Below are 19,963 nucleotides of genomic sequence, written 5' to 3' on the forward strand. Positions count from 1 at the left end.
ATGATGTTCTTTCAATACCTTTTATCTGCTTGTACACATACACATGCCTATATAAATCTTTTAAGGTAATCCAATCTTCTTGTTTGGATAATTTTTATTTTTTCTAATTAACTCTAAAATTGATATATAAACAGAATAATACTGGATAATATTTAATAGATACATAAAAATGAAACTTAAAACCATGCACAGGTTTGCCATATTTGTGTAATATGCACCAAAGTCTGCCAGGAAAGTCACCATGTAGACAGTAATACATCTAACAAAAACCCCTCATACTGGGTGTGTATGATCTGTTCTTTTTTCATGTGAAGTGTCAAAAAGACAAACAAAAAACATAACAAAACCTTGCAACTCACCACAGTGAATTAGAAGATCATCATGAAATTCATATAACTCATCCCGAATCTCCTCTGGACAGGGACAATCCTCTCCCAGTTGAAAATTAAGCAACATATTAATCTTTAAGGGAATTAAAACATAGTTAAAACACTGAGATAGCCTAAGACATGTTATAATATATAGCCATACTTTACCTGTTTATAATCAAATTTATAATCAAATTAACGTAAAACATAGATTTCTAATACAGCTTAAAGGAAATACTAAAGCAATGGTACTTTGGAAGCTTTCATTACGATTAACATCAAAATACAGTTACCCTTAATAATAAAGCTATTACCTGGAGGTAGAAAAGACTATTTCCAACATACAGTTGTCAGCACAACACTAACTTTATGCTAACTTTTAGCAACTAAAATTATCAAATTATCATCACCTTGCAGAACTGGATGAATCTCAGCTCCTCAGCATTGGGCAGTAACATTCAATTTTTCTATACTGTTGAGAAATCCGAAGTCAACTTTGGTTTAGAGCTTGAATTCTGAAGTACAGGTATAAGCATTCTGACATTCAGTATTTTGTGGCACCTTAATAAATTTTATTTCAAATTCAATTTTGGTTCTCTAGCAGTTCCAATGGTACTTTAGAAGTCAGAACTCTATTTTACCATCACAAAGAATTTTTTTTATCTTTAGATTCAACCATTTGTTTAATATTACCTGTTCTTGAGGAGGAGACCGAAATTCTTTAGTCTTCTTGGCAGTCAAAGCAGCAGACATGTTCAAGGCTTGCATGAGTTCATTGTACCTGTATTTCTGATTATATTGCAATTTTGATACATAACGGTCTGCAAATGATACAATTGCTTCCACTCTATGTTGTAGCTCACAGTCACAGAAATAATTGAGTAAATGACACATCTAGGATAGAAAAAACAGACTTAAGTTCAACAGTTTAACAAACTCTAATTCGGGAAGAACTGCAGTGGATACTATACACTGCAGCAGACTGTAGAAATGAGAGACTTTTTTCCCATATTTTTCTTTTAATACTGTAAAGGTGACAAATTTATACAGTTTTATTATCTGATCGCTAATACTATATTGCATACACAGTCTTTCACTCCATGCACTCAAAAAAGAAATCACAGAATCATAAAATAGCCTGGGTTAGAAGGGTCCTTTAAAGATCACCTGGTCCAACTCTCCCTCTTTTAAAATACACCTATGAAATAAGTAAGTATTTGCATATCTATTTTGAGTGTAGATACATGTAGAAAGAATTGCATCATCATCAAATTTGGTTATTAATGTGAGGTTATAAGGCAAAGTGGAATAAAGAACTTCAGGATTTCAAATCTTACAAACAAGAGAACACACAAAAAGCACTACCTTTCTTTCATCAATAGTAGAACATATGTAATACATTTATATTAAATAGTCACCTGAAGCTTAACAGATTCTGGTAATCTTGTCTGCAATAAGCCCTTTGCAGGAGCTTTTGTTTCTTTTATTGCTTTCTCCCCAGCTTCTACAGCTTTTTCTTCAACTTGTGTAACTTCTTCCTTCTCTGTCCTCTCTTCTGTTTCTTCCTTGTGATCTCCAAACACATTGGGATCAATGAGGAGCAACACCTGCTTCACATCATCATCATCAAAAACCCCCATTATGAGCAACGTTGCTATCAGTTTAAGAACAGGAACAAACTGGAATGCAACCTGTCCTCCAACAGGGTCCCGTATATGAGTACCGCTACACTGTACTGCTTCTGTTAGCATACTTATGGCCTTGGATTTAAGTGTATCAAGGGGTATCTCTGGGCTGGATGTCTGATGTTCTTCACTGGTTGCAATAAAGCATGGAGTAGAAAAATTAAAGCCTGGTTTCAGACAAGTGCTAAGCCCTACTCCAGGTAAACCATGCTTCTTTGTGTCATCAGGATATAATTTAATAGTTCGAGTTTCATCTGTAACTGGAATGATAAATTCATTGTTCATCATGAGCTTGGCTTGCTTGGCGTGCTCCAAATGAATACTAATGAGCAAGTCATAGAATCCAGAACGTAGGAGTCCAGGTAAGTATTGATTATCTATTGTATAAAGTAGCTGAGATATGTCCACATGGCTACAAAGTGCATAAGCAACTCTAGTGTTACCTAGAGCACTAACTGAGCTATAGAGTTTTAAAGTGTGGTAGTGAAACTTCATCAAATCTTCTTGTTCACATAGTTCCAAAATATCAACGCATCTGTTATGAAATAAAGAAACAGAATACCAGTCAATTTCATGAATAATAATTTTGTAAAAGAAAAGTTTTATAATCTCTGCACATTTTGGTCAGTTCTACTTTAAACCATTAATATTAAGGTTGATACTGACTAATCTTAACATGTGCATCATTAAACCACAGTAAATGGTGGCAATAATTTGATGAGATTATTTACAATTAGTACTCCACAAAAAAAAAAAAAAGGAAAAATGTAAGATAGAGAAGCTTCTTTGGAAGCTATGGTAAATTAGAGCTTGTTTTTAAAAGAAATATATTTGGAATGCTGAAACACTGCGGTAATACTGTCACTAAACAGTGCCTTTATAGTTTATTGAGGATTACTGTTTCATTTTTTCCACAAAACACATCATTTTTTACTCTTTTCTTGAATTCAGTTTTATTAACGATAAACAAAATTGGTTATTGAATTATTATAAGAAGCTGCAAAATAACTGATACAAGTACAGCAGTTAAATTATCTTTCTGCTAGGCTTTTGCTTATAGTTTGATTTGTCACTGGTTATGATATTTGACATTTGGATACATCTTTATTATCCTCACTCTGAAGATAAAACCTAATGAAGATCTAAGAAAGTCAAGATCTTGTCAATAAGAACATAAAAACTCAATTCATGTAAATTCAGAGCAGATGAAACAGAAACAGATTACATGTTTTTATTACAGAAAAAAATCAGCAAAATAGTACTTGCATGTTCTTTATATTTGTTTTATTCAAGCTGAGAAAATCTCTATGTTTAAACACCTAGAGATTTAAAAGATATTATTTTATGATTTAAATAAAATCAAATAGTCATGTTTTCTCTTATATATGTGTCCTGGTTTTGGCTAGGATAGAGTTAATTTTCTTCCTAGTAGCTAGTATTGTGCAGGGTTTTAGATTTAGTAGGAAAATAATGTTGATAACACACTGATGGTTTTAGTTGTTGCTAAGTAGTGTTTATACTAAGTCAAGGACTTTTCAGCTTCTCGTGCCCAGCCAGCAAGAAGGCTGGAGGGGCACAAGAAGCTGGGAGGGGACACAGCCAGGACAGCTGACCCCGACTGGCCAAAGAGCTATTCCATACCATATGACATCATGCCCAGTATATAAACTGGGGGAGTTGGCTGGGAGGGGCGGATCATGGCTTGGGAACTAACTGGGCATCGGTCAGCGAGTGGTGAGCAATTGCATTGTGCATCACTTGCTTTGTATATTCTAATTCTTTTAGTATTACTGTTGTCATATTATTATTATTATCATCATTATCATTATTTTTCCTTCCTTTCTGTCCTATTAAACTGTCTTTATCTCAGCCCACGAGGTTGGTTTTTTTTTTTATTCTCTCCCCCATGATCATCACATGGCATTAAAATTAGGCAGCCTCTTGTATCTACTTAAATTTCACAAATGTGATATTATAGCAGATAAGATCAGAAATTCTAAACAACTCTAGTGTAAATATTCTCCAAGGCAGGTTTAACCAATACCCAGGTATCAGCTTTCAATACATTTTGTCCACATCAAGTCACTGTAGTTCCTTCCAAATGTACCTGTTTTCTTCTGGGATATGAAGTGCCATCATCTGCAGAGGTTCCAAACACTGCACAACCCAGCCATGACGTTCACTGACACGCTCAGTTTCTACTTTTAGAAAGCTGTTTGGCATCCTGCTCCATAAAACAGGTGTAATTGTTTGCACATCAAGGCGAGGAGGACACTGAGGAACAGGATTTCTTTCTTCACTTTTAAAAATTGCTGCTGATAAAGGCATTGTATTCTGAAACAAGTAAGTGTATTAAAATTATTTTTCTAACATCTAATTACCAAAAGGAATTATAATTTATTGATAGCAAAGAACTCATAGAAATACATAAGTTATTGCAATAAACAAAATCCATTTTAAAAACCCCTATATTAAGGGTGTTCTCCCCAAATAACTTTAGTTTATTTTGACAAATGCAGTTTAGATTTGTTGAACAATTAGCTGCATATAATAATTACATTTACAGAAGTAAATGTAGAAGTCAAATAAAAAGTCATGCCATTGATTCAATCTTCCTAAACAAATTCAACTGAGCAGGAATTTCCATGGTAATAAACAGATTTTAAAAAGCACCTTTACAGAACATATTTTGTACCTTTAATTTACCAAGTTCAAACTGAACCAAGTTAGTGCTCGTAGGCTGTACAAAAGTTGCTGGAAAAAGCTTTGTGTTTGGTTCAACCTAGAAGAGAAATGAGATTAAAAAATTTAAAAAATTAAAAAAGGATCAAGAATCTCCTCCTAGAATATGATACGATATAAAAAAAATACTCCATAGCTTACACTTCATTATCAAATAACTGCAGACACTGTATTAAAGTGTTGATTAGTGTCTACCTGTAGTTTACCTCTAATATAGTAAAGCATTTGCTGGGTTATCTTTATAGGCCCACCTAATTTTCAGGCAGGTGTGTCTGCTGCCTTATGTGCTCTTAACACCCGTAACAAGAACTTTGGTAACACTGCGTGTTTCTTCTCAAACATATCCAAACCCAACACCTCATTCTAGAGCAGCTCCTTAAAAATCCAGCCACTTTACAGCTACCTATTTTGGCTCTTGCTCTAGGAAAAGCACCCCCAACACAGACTGAGGGTAAAACACAGCTTTTTTGACCACCACACATCTTTTAGAGTTCTTTCACATTTTATGCTGGACAAAATAATTCACTACCAAAAAAGCTCAAAAACAAATTTCTAAGAGAGAGGGAACCAGAGGGGGATAAGAAGAGGGTGAGAGTGCATCATTTGATCAGGATAGTGTAAATCTTTATTTCCGATTAAGATTAGTGAATTTCTGATTCATACTCCAAAAGTAGAAGAATGTAATTTTTTTAAAGATCTCAAAGACCTCTTTATTTTCAGGCTTAGTATTTGTCTCCAGTCTTACAAAATCACAGTGAATCACACTGAATCACAGTGCTGCAATTTTCACATGTCTGGTTGGGTTCGGGATTTTTTGACAGCTACATTATTCTCATTCCCCCATTACAGCTGGACTCAAAGTACATGTCAGAGCAGTAATATCAGTTTATTCTGAAGAATTCTCTACAAGATCACCCACCCCTACTGCCACGAAAAAAAGAATTAAAAAGATACTTATAGAACAGTATGTTATTAAAAAGATTTCAGTGCTCTAGGGTGGCTGAAAAAAGGTACACTCTATACAATCAATTCAAGATTTCAGGAGTTCAATTAAATATTTTAATCACTTCATTGTGTATTTTGTGAACTATGCGTATACATTATACATACTAACTACAATTACGATACTTGTGCTGTGAAGGAGTGCAACTCCTAACTTTAAGGATAGCAAACTATCAAAAATTGCAAAACAATAAACTGAGAGTCACAAAAAAGAAATAAAAAATCCATATTCTTTTAGATGAGAAAACAGCTCCAAAACACAATATAACTTAAACGAAATGTAAAATAATACCATATACTGAAAAATCTGTATGCAGAATAAAGTTTTTTCAGAACTATGACTATTGGGATAGACAAAATAATGTAGGGCCAGGTATGTACATTCTAATCTTTTTGATATGGAAAAAACCCACAACCCCAAATCCAGAAACAAAAGATATCCTGGACTGAAAGACACTACTAACAAGATGTGTCTTTTATTTCATTAAAGCCTGAAATTAACTGCTTGAGACCATATAACACTCAGCCTCTGACCAAAGATAGATATTTCCTAGTAACAATAATTGAATTTATAATTTCTAATCTTGTTTGAAGGTCAGAAAACCATTACTAACTCAGAATAAAATAAAATGTCTTGTAAACCATTTAAGATCTCCTTTCTGCTATGAAATACCTTAACATTGGCCTGACAACTAATGACAAAATCTCAAATATATATATGTATACACTATCTTTCATTTACTTTTCTATTACAGACAGTGGGTTTTTTTCTGAATATCACCACGGCATTCAATAGTTAGATCAAGAACTACAGCAAAATTCATTTCTTCTCCTCAACATGTTGACCTGTAGGCCTTTTAGAATGAAAACAGCATACAAATATTGTTCCTCTACTTCAGTTAAGAAAACTGAAAAGTGCAAGCGGTTAAGAGGTTAGAATAATTGTCCTGCAGCCTCCACACCAGACAAATATCAGTCATTTGCTGCAATTTGGGTGGGAGATTAGATTTACTAAGTATTTTAAAGATTTTACTTTATGGTAGAAATATTCAAGAAATGAAAATGAAAACTACGTAAGACTATTTTCACTACTTTCAAAAATAGAGAAAAGATTTAAATTACTCAAAATAAGCAAAAGTTGAGAAATATTTCACCCTCATGTAACACTCCTGTTGGAATATACCATTGTATCTTTACAGGAAGTGCTGGGTGTTCTCATTTTTCAACAGACCAGGTGCTAACAGGTTTATCGAAAAACATTTCCAAAACCGACTCCAGGTATTTTTCCATGGAAAAGAGAAGAAACAGAAGAGAAATAATTGTATTTTCTGAGACTATTTTAAATTTAGTACAAAGAACGTGGTTACATTAATTGCAAGTTGTAAGAGGAAAAACCTGAAAGTGTTTTTTACACTAAAAGCAGTAACAGGCATCTTCTACATCTATATTTTCCTAGATTTCTTCGCAAAATTAGGAAAACAGATAAAGGCTGTTCCGTGAAAAAAAACCACCACCGAACTTCCATGGTATTGTTCAGAAGCTGTCATATTGACTTGTATCTAGCTAAAAAAACAGCAAAGCATGGGGCTTAAGCACTTTCATCTCCTGTTTTCTTTTCCCAGGATGTTGACATTTAATATCCTCCCAGCACAGCACTGAAGTCTCTGACCACTCTTACAAAATATACCAAAATCACAGCTGCTAGATCACCTCCCACTCCCATTTACAGGCTGTGTGCAACCCTGCTGCGTTCATTTTCAAGGGAGTCAGTGTATAAAGTTCCATTAAATTTAGTTGAATAACATTTACGTTTTATCTGTATTACAGATTTGTGGGTTTTTTGTTGACATAGAAGAAAGCAATGCATTGTTCCTAACGCTGGATAATCTCTTCCACAGTGGATGCTCTACTGTGGACAACTGATCTTACTAAGAGCAAATCTCATCAATCTGGTTTTGAAAACTTCTGTCAACTACTGATCCATTTGCATAACGACTCCACGTTTTGAGAACATTAATAGCATTTAGGGCCCACCTCATTTATTTTGGCTTTGCACATTAATGCATATTTGAATTTTGGGGTTTGAAACTTATCAAATCACAAGATCTCCAAATCATAGCTATCTGCAGAAGACACAAACCCTGGTAATAATAAACTAAATTTATTTTCTCAATCCATACCAAAAATTACTATATCTAAAGTCTAATTTTGACCTTATGCTAATTTAAATAATTATTTCCCCTATATCATATAACAGATTTAATTGACAAAAAATATTTTAAAGAATAATTAACATTATAAATCACGATTCTGAACTACAAAAATTGAGAGGTAAAAAAATATTTTTCTGAACATATCTACCAATAGTCCTTCCTCAACATTTGAAACAACTGTAAGAAGTTGCAAAAATGTAGCCTTACAAAAGAGAGAGAGAAAGAGGGATAAAACAGAATAATACAGGAAAACATGTTATTGCCACACGAATAGTGTTCATTTAGATTGCTAAACAAGAAAAAACAATTTTATAATAACATCAAAACAACCGCTTATTAGACAGCTTCCTGAAAATCTGATAATACCTGATAACAAGTGCCAAGCTCTTTTCCATTGGCTGTGAATGACAACATTCCAGTAGCCAGGTCAACAAAGCATCCAATTTCTAAATCAACATTACTGCGACCTGATCTCTGGGAATTAGCAATTACATCTCCTCCCCAAACCATATAGCAATTGCTGCGCTTCACACTGAAAGAACAGCGAGAACAAAGAAAACAAATCAGGTCACACTACTTCACTAAGTATTCAGTGAAGATGTACTTTTCAATGGAGTAATAGTTAGAGATCCTCAAAGGTGCTTGTGCTGCTATTAGCTTTGTTTTCTCATTAACAAACTCCCTTTTTTTTTAATAATGTAAGTATCGTGGGTAAGGGATCAGACTAAGTGCACCTTTATTTTTTTTCCTTTTTTATAATTATGAAACAATCTCACACGCTTCTGCACGATCATGTAAGATACATTAAAACAGACAACAGGTTCATCCACAGTGACCAAATATGGATGTTAAAAGAAAGAAGCATCATAAAACATTCTTTCAAACAGAACATTAATTATATACTCACTTTAAAAAGTCTATGTAAAGCATATTCATACACAAATGAGCACAGAACACTCCTACTCCATAATCAATTTTCTTACTAGTTTAAATTAACATTTAAAGTATCAAGCTTGTGAATAATTCGCTTTTGAACAACAGTATTAAAATACAATCTTTAATAAGTGATAAATAAATCCATACCTTTCATGAACCCTGCCTCTCTCATCACCTAAAGTAACTGTCACTGTACAATTTTTATTCAGGTCAAAATTCTCACTGTAAAAATGATAGTCTGGTGTTACCCAGCCAACCCAGACAGAGGATGGGTCTTGGCCAGCAAAAATCCGTAGTGAATAAAAATACTGAAAAGAGGAAAATAACATATTAGTAATAGAAAACTAAATTATTTTATCAAGGAATACTCAAATAATGATTAAAAACCCCTCCTATATAGCAAACTTTAATAATAGTAATTCACATTCTCTTAATAAGTCATTTATAATGCTCATAAATTAAAAAAACAGACTAGTGGTTTAACATAGTGAGGTTTATGCCTCAAGTCATACAACTCTGGGCATTATTATTTATACACAGTGTTATACCATAGCAAATGATTAAAAAGGCTTCTTTCAACAGATCAATTTCTAATGAACATGCTGCCACGACTAAATCTACTTCAAAAAGTAAGAAGAACTAAGCATCTCAACGTATTTACTTACCGTAGTAGAAGGAGCAGCAATTTCTTGGCTGTGCTTTCTAAAGATAAAGGAACATGAGTAAATTAGTTTAAAAAAAAAAGTAGTAAAAAAAGTACTCATTATTAAACTAAGCGTACGTACAAGCTAATTCATGTTTGATGGGTACTCAGTATGTATGAGTAAATTAAGTATGCAAAGACTGTATAGGATAGAAATATACACCCAAAATAATTGATTGCAGTTAAGGCAGAGAGGGAGGGAAGAGATAGATTTACAGCAATTAACTAAAGATGAAGGCAACGCTGGAAGGTGCTGAATTCAGTAGTAGCTGGTATCTTTAAAAGTCTGTCCCACAATCTTTTTTCTTTGCATGGATTACTCACTTTTCAATAGCAATGTGCTATTGAACAATAACGTAGATGAGCATTAATCCAGTGGGCAAAAGATTCTGAGCTGGTTTTCCAGCCCGGCCGAAGAGCTTTGCAAATCCCCATGATTTTGAAAGGATGGTAGCTGCTTAGCAATGAATAACTATAAACCTCGTGATGCATCTCTTCAGAAACGGTTCTCTCTTCTCTGGATATAGCATTCTGCAGTGAAGTTGTGTTATAAATTTATTAAAACCATCAAGAACAAAAAAATCCCAGCAACATGCATCCTATGCTAGTGTGCGCTTAGTGCAAAAACAAATATGAAATCTTGACTGTACAATAATAAAGAATAATAGAACATATTACATTTACATTGACAGCATGAAATAGGATAACTAAAACCAAGCCTAACCGTTTTTGGAAAACATCAGATGAGGCATTTTCCGCACCCATGCCGAAGCTGAATGATGAGCGGAACTCAATGGGCATACTCAAACGACAATATATCATGTCTGAATTGCTGTTCTGTGTGCCAAATGTTTTGTGAGTAACTTTTAACCGAGGTGGACTCTCAATGGTTCCATCAATTCTCCATATCTAAAAATAATAGAAATAATTTTAAAATAATACTATTCCAAGAAAAATGCTGAAAACTTTCATTAAGCAACTAGAGGATGAGATAACTGAAAGAGTCAACTTAAATTTTTCAAAATGAATTAATTTCAAAACTATGCAACTTTCTTCTCTGACAGGGAATCTAGCCTGAAGAGCAAGGGAAGCAACGGATTCAGTATATCCTGACTACAGTAAATAGTTTCAAGTTGTTCCATACAGCATTTAAAAAAAAAAAGAAGTATAGATTTCATTAAATTAAGTCACTTTGAGTGCACAAGTCATTGAAAAATTGCTTCATAAGAATCAGTAGTCTTCTACCACAATGAGAAGAAATATCAATTAGAATCCTTCAGATGATCATTATGAAGTCTGAGTCTGACATTATTTTCCCTTGTGCTGAAAAAGTGAGTATGATTTTAAAGTCAGTGATAGGAACATTTCAAAAACTTTTCAAGACAGGAATACAGTTGAAATGATCCTGATAAACTGAAAAAAATGCTGAGATCATTTAGTTGGAATTCAGCGAAGTGTATTTTGCTTAAGAAGGAAATGTTTGAAGACAGGTATTAGGGAATAATTGGCTAAACACCTAAATTAAAGTAAATGGTCTAGGGATTATAGTAAAAAAGTTGATCAGGAATTCAAACATATCATTGTGGAATATATTAATGTGGAGTATTTTATACAAAACATAGGATATATTATTCTGCTCTAGAGTAGATTAGTTAGGGAGTTGTGGAATTCCTATCACTGGTGCATCATAAGAATGAATGGAACAGATATCACTCAGTGACACCACAGGTACACTTAAATGTCCCTCAGATTAGCGCAGCGGAATAAATCAGTCTCTGTTTAGCTCACAATTCCACTAACTTAAGTGATGCTAAATTCAGCTGAACAATTTTCAGATATTTAAGAAAAATGTATAGTAGAGAAGGTTTAAAAATATGAAAGCTAATGTAAGATAGAATATAAAAAATGGTTCTAAGAAATCACAACTGACATTTTTCAAGTAGCTAACCACAACAACATAAATTAGTAAGACATATAATAGAACAGAGAGGTATATCCATATGAATGGTAATACTACCATAAATGAAGTTGGAGATAAACAAGATCATCTGGAATTATCTAAGAGTTACTTAATAGATTTATATGACAAACTATCTGATGACAGTAAGTATTAGTAGGGGTTTAATGTCTCAGCTTGCTAAACAAACAGTTGATAAACAGGTGTCTCCGTAACATGTAATGTTACCTCAATGTGAGGATGATTTTTTGGCACATTGACAAATGTTGGTAAGCGTTTACTAAACCACATAGCAACATCTCGGTTCATGTTGACAGCAAAAGGTTCAAAACCTTCTTGAAGGCCACACATTGTATAATACTTGAATGTACTGGCATCCATTCCAAGGTTCATACGACCAATCTGAGATAGACCCAGTGCACAAATTGGAACAAAACCTAAGAAAATGATAAAACAACAACAAAAAAACCAACAGTAATTTATTTGGAGAACACAAGCATTCTATTTTGGATCCATCTAACGTGAACTAAACTTTAGCTCCTACACGCAATGCACATGAAGTGATGACAGTAGCAAGGATTTAAAGCCACCTTAAATACTAATGTCTAAGTTCAATATAATTGCTACCAAAACCCCCGAGGACTTAGGCAATGAATGGACATTACACACACTATCCCATTTATTTTAACATTAAATCAGTTTAACATCTGTTATTAGTAAGTAGTAGCAGATTTGTGTGAAAAACAAAGTCAAGCCAAGTCAAGAGGTAGTTTTGTGGACAATCAGATTTGAAAAATGAAGATTTGCTCAAGTCAGTTATTCATTTACTAGAAGAATCAGTTATCTTCATTTTTAGACTAATAAACATGCCTTTATACTTTGAGTTGGACACTGGAAGACAACCTTGGCTAGATCAAAGTTGTTAACAAATGTTAAGTACGCTCTCTGAGGGCACGGAAGTTTCAAAAGGACTTTGAGATGAGGTTCAGGTATCTCAGTACATCTGTTTAAAATTTAGTTTGTCATCGGTAGCTATAAATTTGTTGCCAACCTTCATCCCTCCATCATTCATGATGGACAAATACACACTTCTTTAATGCTGGCATTTTTTATGACCAAACTTTTTTGACCTGCATATGCCTGTAGCAGCCAATAGACAGGGATGAAAGGCTGTTGAATTATTTCTCCGTCTCTCAAGAAACAGAACTTGGAGCAACTTCAGGGAAAAGCCTACAGTTCAACCTCTAAAGGAGAAATTTTCTCTCCTACACTTCAACTTTAAGCCTTCAGAAAAGCTCTCTTAAGGCAGTCCCTCATTCTCTACCATTAGAAAAACTGTATCAATGGTCAGACCAAAGAGGGACAGTGAGCAACTGCAAAGTCTTCTGGCAATTACTAATGGGCATGAAGCTACTACTGGTTGGAGGAGATACGCTTCCAAAGAAAATGTCAACTAAAAAATAAAACAGTTAGAAAATATTCCCTGCCTCCTTCAATACAGTCATGCAGATACTACTGTTCAAAAAAGCAAATGCCAAAAACAGAAGAGGAAAAATAGCCCAGGAAAAGGAGAAATGCAGATAAGCTATGAGGAGGACGGAGAAAAAAAAAATTACAAATCAGACTCAATTTATGTTGCAAAGATTTGTTCTTTTGGTGCAGCCTCTCACCACATAGTACTCATTTTGTCCTTCACAGACAAGAACATAATACATGTATGCTCCAGTGAGATAATCAGAGACTACATTTCAGCTTCTAGGAATTTTTCAAGGTGGTTATTATTACCACTTCTTAATGCTGAAGTTCAGTCCTGTGAGTAAGCCTAGCAAGGCTCGAAGAAAATGTACCCATTCTGATTGCTGAAATCCCATTAATATCTGCTTGTGGTTAAAGGAAAAAAAAGAAAATCAATCTGTGCCATATAAGCGCTCTTAAAATAATTTTTTATGAAGTTAATGTGTAGCACAGTCTGAAGGCTCACATTGGTGAAATACGACTTCTCAGCTCACTAAGCTGTTATGACAGACTAGTTTTTTCTGGTTTTTGTTTTGTTTATGTGTTCTCATAACCATGTAACTATAAAAAGAAAATTACCGCTTTCTATTCCAAAGTCAGCAAACGCAAGTTCTGAACCTTTACTGGTTATAAGCAACTCTCCGTTCAGGGTAAAGATAATTGATTTGTCATCCAAGTTTATCATACAACCAACCACGTCTCCCGGTTGCCAGCTTCGTCCAAAGAATCCACTGCCCTGATGCCAACGCTGGCCCTAAACAAAAAAACAAGTAAATGAACACTGTGCTAAAATTAAAAAATAAAACACAAAATAAATAAAGTAAAAACCCCAAATATTTCACCTTCCAGGATCTCAAAGTAATTTGCAAACAGTACTGATCACGGCTTTCAGGTAATTAATTTAATTATTATCTTAGTTATTTCACATAGAGAAACTAAGTTACCCTAACTTCAGTAATATGCAAACAGCAATTTAGAACCTGGATGATAACTGTTCACTGGATTCCACTTCTCACATGCAGTGTCATTATCATCCTCTCAGTCCTTTAGGAGTCAAGTTTAGGAAGAAAGAATGTGCAGAAAGCAGAAAAGACAAAAAAGGGAAAACAGAACTGTGGTTCTCTCTTCCAGTCATTGAAGAAACTTTATTTTTGTAAAACACCACTTATTAAAAAAAAAAAAAAAAGCGAATGCTGTATTTTGTTTATGTTTACAACAGACTTCTTTACTCAGTTGGGTATATCCTAGGAAGATAGATACAAACCAACACACCTTTGTTAGCATAATTTCAATGACCAGAACTGAAATGCAGATACTATCCAGTATGAAACAGAGCTCAGAGATATCTTTATATGAATCAAAAATATTCCAGTAGTTGATCTGGAGTATACAGAGGAAACCAATACTGTAGTTCCCTGCCTAGCTTGTTCATAGGTCAAAAAAGATAAAGATGTACTGACTTTGCTTCCTTCAAATACAAATGCTTGGTCATCAGCTCCCAACTCTACGTCAGGTCGACAGCCTGGCCTGGCCCAGCCAACACGCATATCTCCACCTGTCACAGCTTCAAATTCAAAGTACCACTTTCCAGACTTCACTGCATAAGACTGTTCTACTCTGAAAAAACGTATCTTGTCGATGCTGACTTTTTCCACTGTTTGGTCAGCTGTAAAAATAAACAGAGAAAAAAAACCCACCTTTTCTAATTAGATGAAACTATAAATGCCACTGTTTAGCTTTTCATCTGTCCCCACTATTTTCTATCTCTGAAAACAGCCGTTATCTACCATTGCATGTTTAAGAACCTTCATAGTAAATGTTAAAAAAGGAGGAACAGTAATCAGCATACAGAGGCTAGCACATTCTAATTCTATACAGGATGAGTAATTATCTGCTATTTAGAATCAGAATATTTCAAAGTATGACTCAATGCAGAGCCCCAAACACAAATTTGACTAGAGGAAACCTCAGAAGTGTAAGATTACTACATGCAATACAATCCGATGCAATAATGCAGTATTACAATACAACAAAATACCTTCCTACACAAGTCAATACATTTAGAACATTTTTTAAAAACTATCAAATAAGTTTTGTTTCAGTTTGGATTTTTGTCAAAAAATTACGGTGATATAGCAAACATAAATATGAACTTCTAAACAAATTTCTGCTCCTGATTTCAATAAAAAAAAATTATTGAACTTGGTGCACTTCTTTGACTACTTCTTAAGAACTGAGTTTGACTTGAAGTAGTTAAACCTAATCTGCATACCATGTAAAAAAATTCTTTTAAATTAATCCCATATTATTTTCTTTCTTTCATTATTTCCAAATGAAAACCAGTACATCCACTCACACTCCAGATTTTCTCCAATCTAAAAATCATGGAAATTACTATTATCATATCATTAACTACAACCAATCTTTTTAAAAAAAATGTATCTAAGTAATATACAAGTAATTTACAAAGTATATTTGCACCTTTCATTAAAGTCCACTGGAAAAATACACTACTAGTAATTCATATCTTATGTTTTCTCTATGTATTTCAGTGTTTTATGTTTTTTTCCCAGTGCTGAGGGAAAAAAAGGCCATGATTCTTACTGAAAGTACATACCTATCTCTTGGTCAGGTGGCTCAATACTATAACCATAGCCCGCAAATGTTCTAACAGCTTCACGGAGGCTATCTCTGTTTGATTTTTTAGTACGTTCATCTAATAATGCATATGGCACTAGCCGAGGATTACGTTTGTTCTTAAGATCCTAAAAGGGGTTATAAAAAAGAACAAGAAGAAAACTGTGTTTAAACATCACAAAGATTTTATATAATGAGACAGAGTGTATTCTGAAATAATGTTAAGATTACAGGAGAGAACAATATTGATGAAGAACAGTTCTATGAATGCAAGCCCAATCGCTAATAATTTTAAAAACCTAAAGACAAGAATGAAAGAGAAGTATGGAAATATATTCTCATACATCCTGCAGCTGCATCCATGCAGGTCTGACAATCTACTCAGACTTGCATGGGCAAGGCTTCTTTTCCTGCTCCCCACCCCTTCTAACTTTTCCAGACATTACACGACATTCAGTATTTATCCTCTTATTTAACACTCCCAACTGATGTTCTAGAAAACAAAATCTCACATTCTTTACTTATTCCAAATGCATCTAAAGAAGTCCTTACCTGCTGAATGCCATAGGTCCATCCTTGCTTTATTCTGTCTTTTGCCCAGACATTATGTGCATTTTCTGCTAGTTTGTCAACTAGAAATTCTTGAGAAGGTAACAATTTCACTTCAGAAAGATCAAGAGGGGCAGGTTTATATCCATTTGACATCATGTAACTGTAAGTCAACAAAGGAAAACAGAGAGTCAAGATACCTCACTGATGGTATTTAAAGTTTTCTGGCATTCATAGGGTAGGGTTCACTTTCTCTCTCCACTTTTCAATCTCCTACTCTCCCATTTCTTTGCAAAAATCCTGCATTGCATTTGGTCATTGACTAGGATATAAACTGTATTCCAGCAGAGTCTCATTTTCCACCTACTTGCACCCTATCTAATCAAATGTGACCCAGATCTGTATGTGCATCCCTAAATCGTTGCTACAAAAAACCCAAATTGTTATTAAATGAGTACTCTTTATATTTTTTTAATATTTGTCATTTAAACCTTTTAAGTAATTTCTATTTTAAAGATCTGCATGATGATCTCTTATGAAATTATTTTTTATGCATTATTACGTATGGTATTTTTTATATACTAGTCTGTAAAGTTTGCGTTACCATTTTTCCAACAGAAAACATATTTTAACTATTGTTCTTCCCACTTTTCAATTGAATAATAAGTTTAGTAGTTTTTTAGTAGTAGATATTACCCTCTCCAACCCTTCCACATAGTATAAAGACTACTCTGCTGTTTTAGACATATGCAGACTCTGCCTTGCTCAAATCAGATCATCTCCATTTGTTAGGATGATTCATGTAGGCAGTAGATATTTTAACAAGAGCCAGAAACTAAGATTTATTTGTTCTGTTATTGAAGACAATAGTATCAAAACAGTATTTTGACAGACTGTCTGCAGTATGAACCTTGGGAAAGGTTCTTTTTTCCTTTTTCTAATTAATGCCATCAACTTGATCAAGATTACCATCTCCCATATCATAAAACTATTTATTTTACTGCTCTCTTTAAAAACTTTTGTTTCTCATGGATAAAGCTGTTTCAGGAAAAAAGACATCTTGTGGGTTGATAAACTGATGTGAAATGGCAAGTATCCAAATCACTGTTTCTGTCTTCAAGTTTTGTTGCAGGACAGGGCTTTAATCTGGAGGATTAAATCTTTAATCCCAGGAGGACTACAGAATCCCTGCAGACAAGGCTAAAATACAGATGTAATCCTTGATTAATCTTCGCCACTTTTGGGGTGGTTACTACTGACGACTTGAAGATGTCTAAATAAAAAAGATCATTCAACTATTCTCCTCCGACTGCCATAGTTTAGCTACCAAATAAAAATCAAAGCAAAACCCGATTGTATTTTATGTAATAATCTACATATGTACATTTCATAGAAATGTGCAACATTATAAGAACAGTGACTTTCTATTTTTTTCTCTTCTTTAAAGAAATGCATTAATAATGTCTCTGGAAATGTGTGTATGTTGAACAAACCTTTTCTTGGAGGGGAGGGCAGGAGAGGTGCAAATTGAAACAGGAGTTATGGGAAAATGGTATACTCTCTTTCAAGTAGATCAGTTTACCATCATATACATATACTGTTCTTTGCTATGTGATTGAAAAGCACTGAAATGTTGCTTTTAACTTTGGAGTATCTATTCTAAGATCATGTAACACAGATAGAATTGCATGTCGTTTAAGTCTGTGACTATTTGTGACTCTCTGAATCACTCCACAAAGTGATGTAATGCAGCAGTATTCACAGTCAAACATCATCACAGGCAAGGTAATGGACCAACCACGTGCTCTGTAAGTCCATATCAGGTACGGGGTTCATATCAAGTATTTTTTAAATGACATTACAATATTTTTGTTTAATTAATACCCTGTAGTTACAAATAATATATAATAGTTATCATAAGGTACATACTTTTTAGGAAGTTTGACTTTTTTAAGATCTTCCTCAGCTGCTGGATGAGCATGAACAATGTGACATCCAAGGGCCAAAAGGGTTCTGCCAACATAAAAAAATGGTAGTAGTGAAACACAACATCATAGTGCTCACCCATTTTGTAAATTTCTTTTGGTTTTAGTATAAATACGCAGAACTAATGATATTTAAAAACCAGGGAAGTCATTCAAAATAATGGAATTTCAAAACCCAAATATTTTAACTTATCAAAAATAATAAATAAAACCTTCAAAGTCTAAAAAGGTACAAATCTGTGGCTTGAAAGTTATGCCACTTTATTAAAAGCAACAGGATATGGTGGTGTTTTTTTCTTTGTATCTCTGTAGAGACAAGATTTTTCAAAATCACTCTGAATGTGTTCCTGCAACTTCTAGCAAAGTTAGCAGAACACACTTTGAATGAAATATTCTAATGTTTTTGTATCTTAGAACAGTATGAAGTGCTTGAATAAAAATAAAAAAAATAAACTTTATTTTCTTTTAAATTTAAAGCTCACTTGAGGGTTTCAGTTGACATTTGTAGATTATAATTCTTCTCTGTCTCAGGTAATTTTGAGAATTCCACAAGACAAGGATGATGCCTTTTATTATCATCCCGTATCTGTAACAAAGCAACAGAAAAGAGTACTTTCCTGATACTAGATTCAAGCCAGAATCAGAGTAAAAAAATCAGTTAATTCTTTGCAATAATGAAGACATTGTAAACAATACCATTTATCTTTGCTCAATGATAGTTACTCATCATTATATAAATGAACTTTCCCATGATTCATTTATAATACACACTATAAGTACTCCTCCATAACCAACAAAATCAGAAAAAATGTAGTTATTTCATGTGTTCTGCATAAATACACGAAACACAAGAAAGCAAGACTGTAAACTCAGTGAATGTTTCTGCTGAATGCCTGAGCAATATATGCTCAATAGAGCACAATCTAATCTGTTGTACACATTCTGATTCAAAAACCTTAAAGAATCATTTGATAATGTTCTCCAAATTCTACTGGAATAATAAAGCAGAGCATTCTTTTTCTGATATCGACATAAGTCTTTGAATACTTATCTGACTCAATTAAACAAGCTCTTTCACTCAATGCCAAGTGCTTCTATCCTGATGGCAACTAAGAGTCACAACATTTCACATATAAAAATATTTTTCAATTGCCAAAGCTCAGAAACATTAAAAAGATTAGTAAAGCTCAGAATTTCAATAGCAATAACATTTTAGCAGATAGTATGACAGAGTTATTGAAGAAAAAGGTAAATCAAGTCCACAAGTAAAAACAGCAGAAGATAAGAGAAGGAAAAAGATTCTTCTGAGGTAGGATACATTTGTGACGGGCACATGAAGGACTACCCCAGTAAATCTGAATTTGAAAAGAAGCATGATGAAATAATCCAAATTCAAGGCAGAATACAGACTTTAGAATTTTATATTAGTAGGGGAAGGTACCAATTTTAATATAATTGTTTATTTTAATATAATATTCTGAATATAACATTCTTGGCCTACTCTTTTAACTGTTTTTCATTTGGTGACATCAATTGGGCAGGGAATGCCTTCTCATATGCATTTAAATAATGTTGACCAGATGGCCTTACTCTCTTCAAGCTGTTAGGTTATTATAAGGGATCCACATTATAAGGGATCATTATAATGATAAGTTTTAACTGTAACTAATT

General features: G+C 33.7%; 1 protein-coding gene across 1 annotated transcript in view; it reads right to left on the reverse strand.

The window, feature by feature from the left end:
• RYR3 (ryanodine receptor 3) overlaps nt 1–19,963 on the reverse strand; it is a 210,869-nt gene that overhangs the window by 122,554 nt on the left and 68,352 nt on the right. Inside the window, exons 22-37 of the mRNA XM_050897083.1 lie at nt 18,775–18,878; nt 18,237–18,320; nt 16,311–16,470; nt 15,739–15,886; nt 14,582–14,787; nt 13,701–13,875; nt 11,835–12,043; nt 10,374–10,558; nt 9,612–9,648; nt 9,094–9,254; nt 8,377–8,542; nt 4,749–4,835; nt 4,161–4,387; nt 1,787–2,588; nt 1,062–1,262; nt 360–462 (exon numbers count right to left, since the gene is read on the reverse strand). Of these exons, the coding sequence (XP_050753040.1) occupies nt 360–462; nt 1,062–1,262; nt 1,787–2,588; nt 4,161–4,387; nt 4,749–4,835; nt 8,377–8,542; nt 9,094–9,254; nt 9,612–9,648; nt 10,374–10,558; nt 11,835–12,043; nt 13,701–13,875; nt 14,582–14,787; nt 15,739–15,886; nt 16,311–16,470; nt 18,237–18,320; nt 18,775–18,878 (3,055 nt within the window). The remainder of the gene's footprint in view (nt 1–359; nt 463–1,061; nt 1,263–1,786; nt 2,589–4,160; nt 4,388–4,748; nt 4,836–8,376; nt 8,543–9,093; nt 9,255–9,611; nt 9,649–10,373; nt 10,559–11,834; nt 12,044–13,700; nt 13,876–14,581; nt 14,788–15,738; nt 15,887–16,310; nt 16,471–18,236; nt 18,321–18,774; nt 18,879–19,963) is intronic.

The sequence above is a fragment of the Gymnogyps californianus genome, chromosome 5 (genome assembly GCF_018139145.2).
Source record: "Gymnogyps californianus isolate 813 chromosome 5, ASM1813914v2, whole genome shotgun sequence".
In the NCBI taxonomy this organism is placed as follows: Eukaryota; Metazoa; Chordata; class Aves; order Accipitriformes; family Cathartidae; genus Gymnogyps; species Gymnogyps californianus.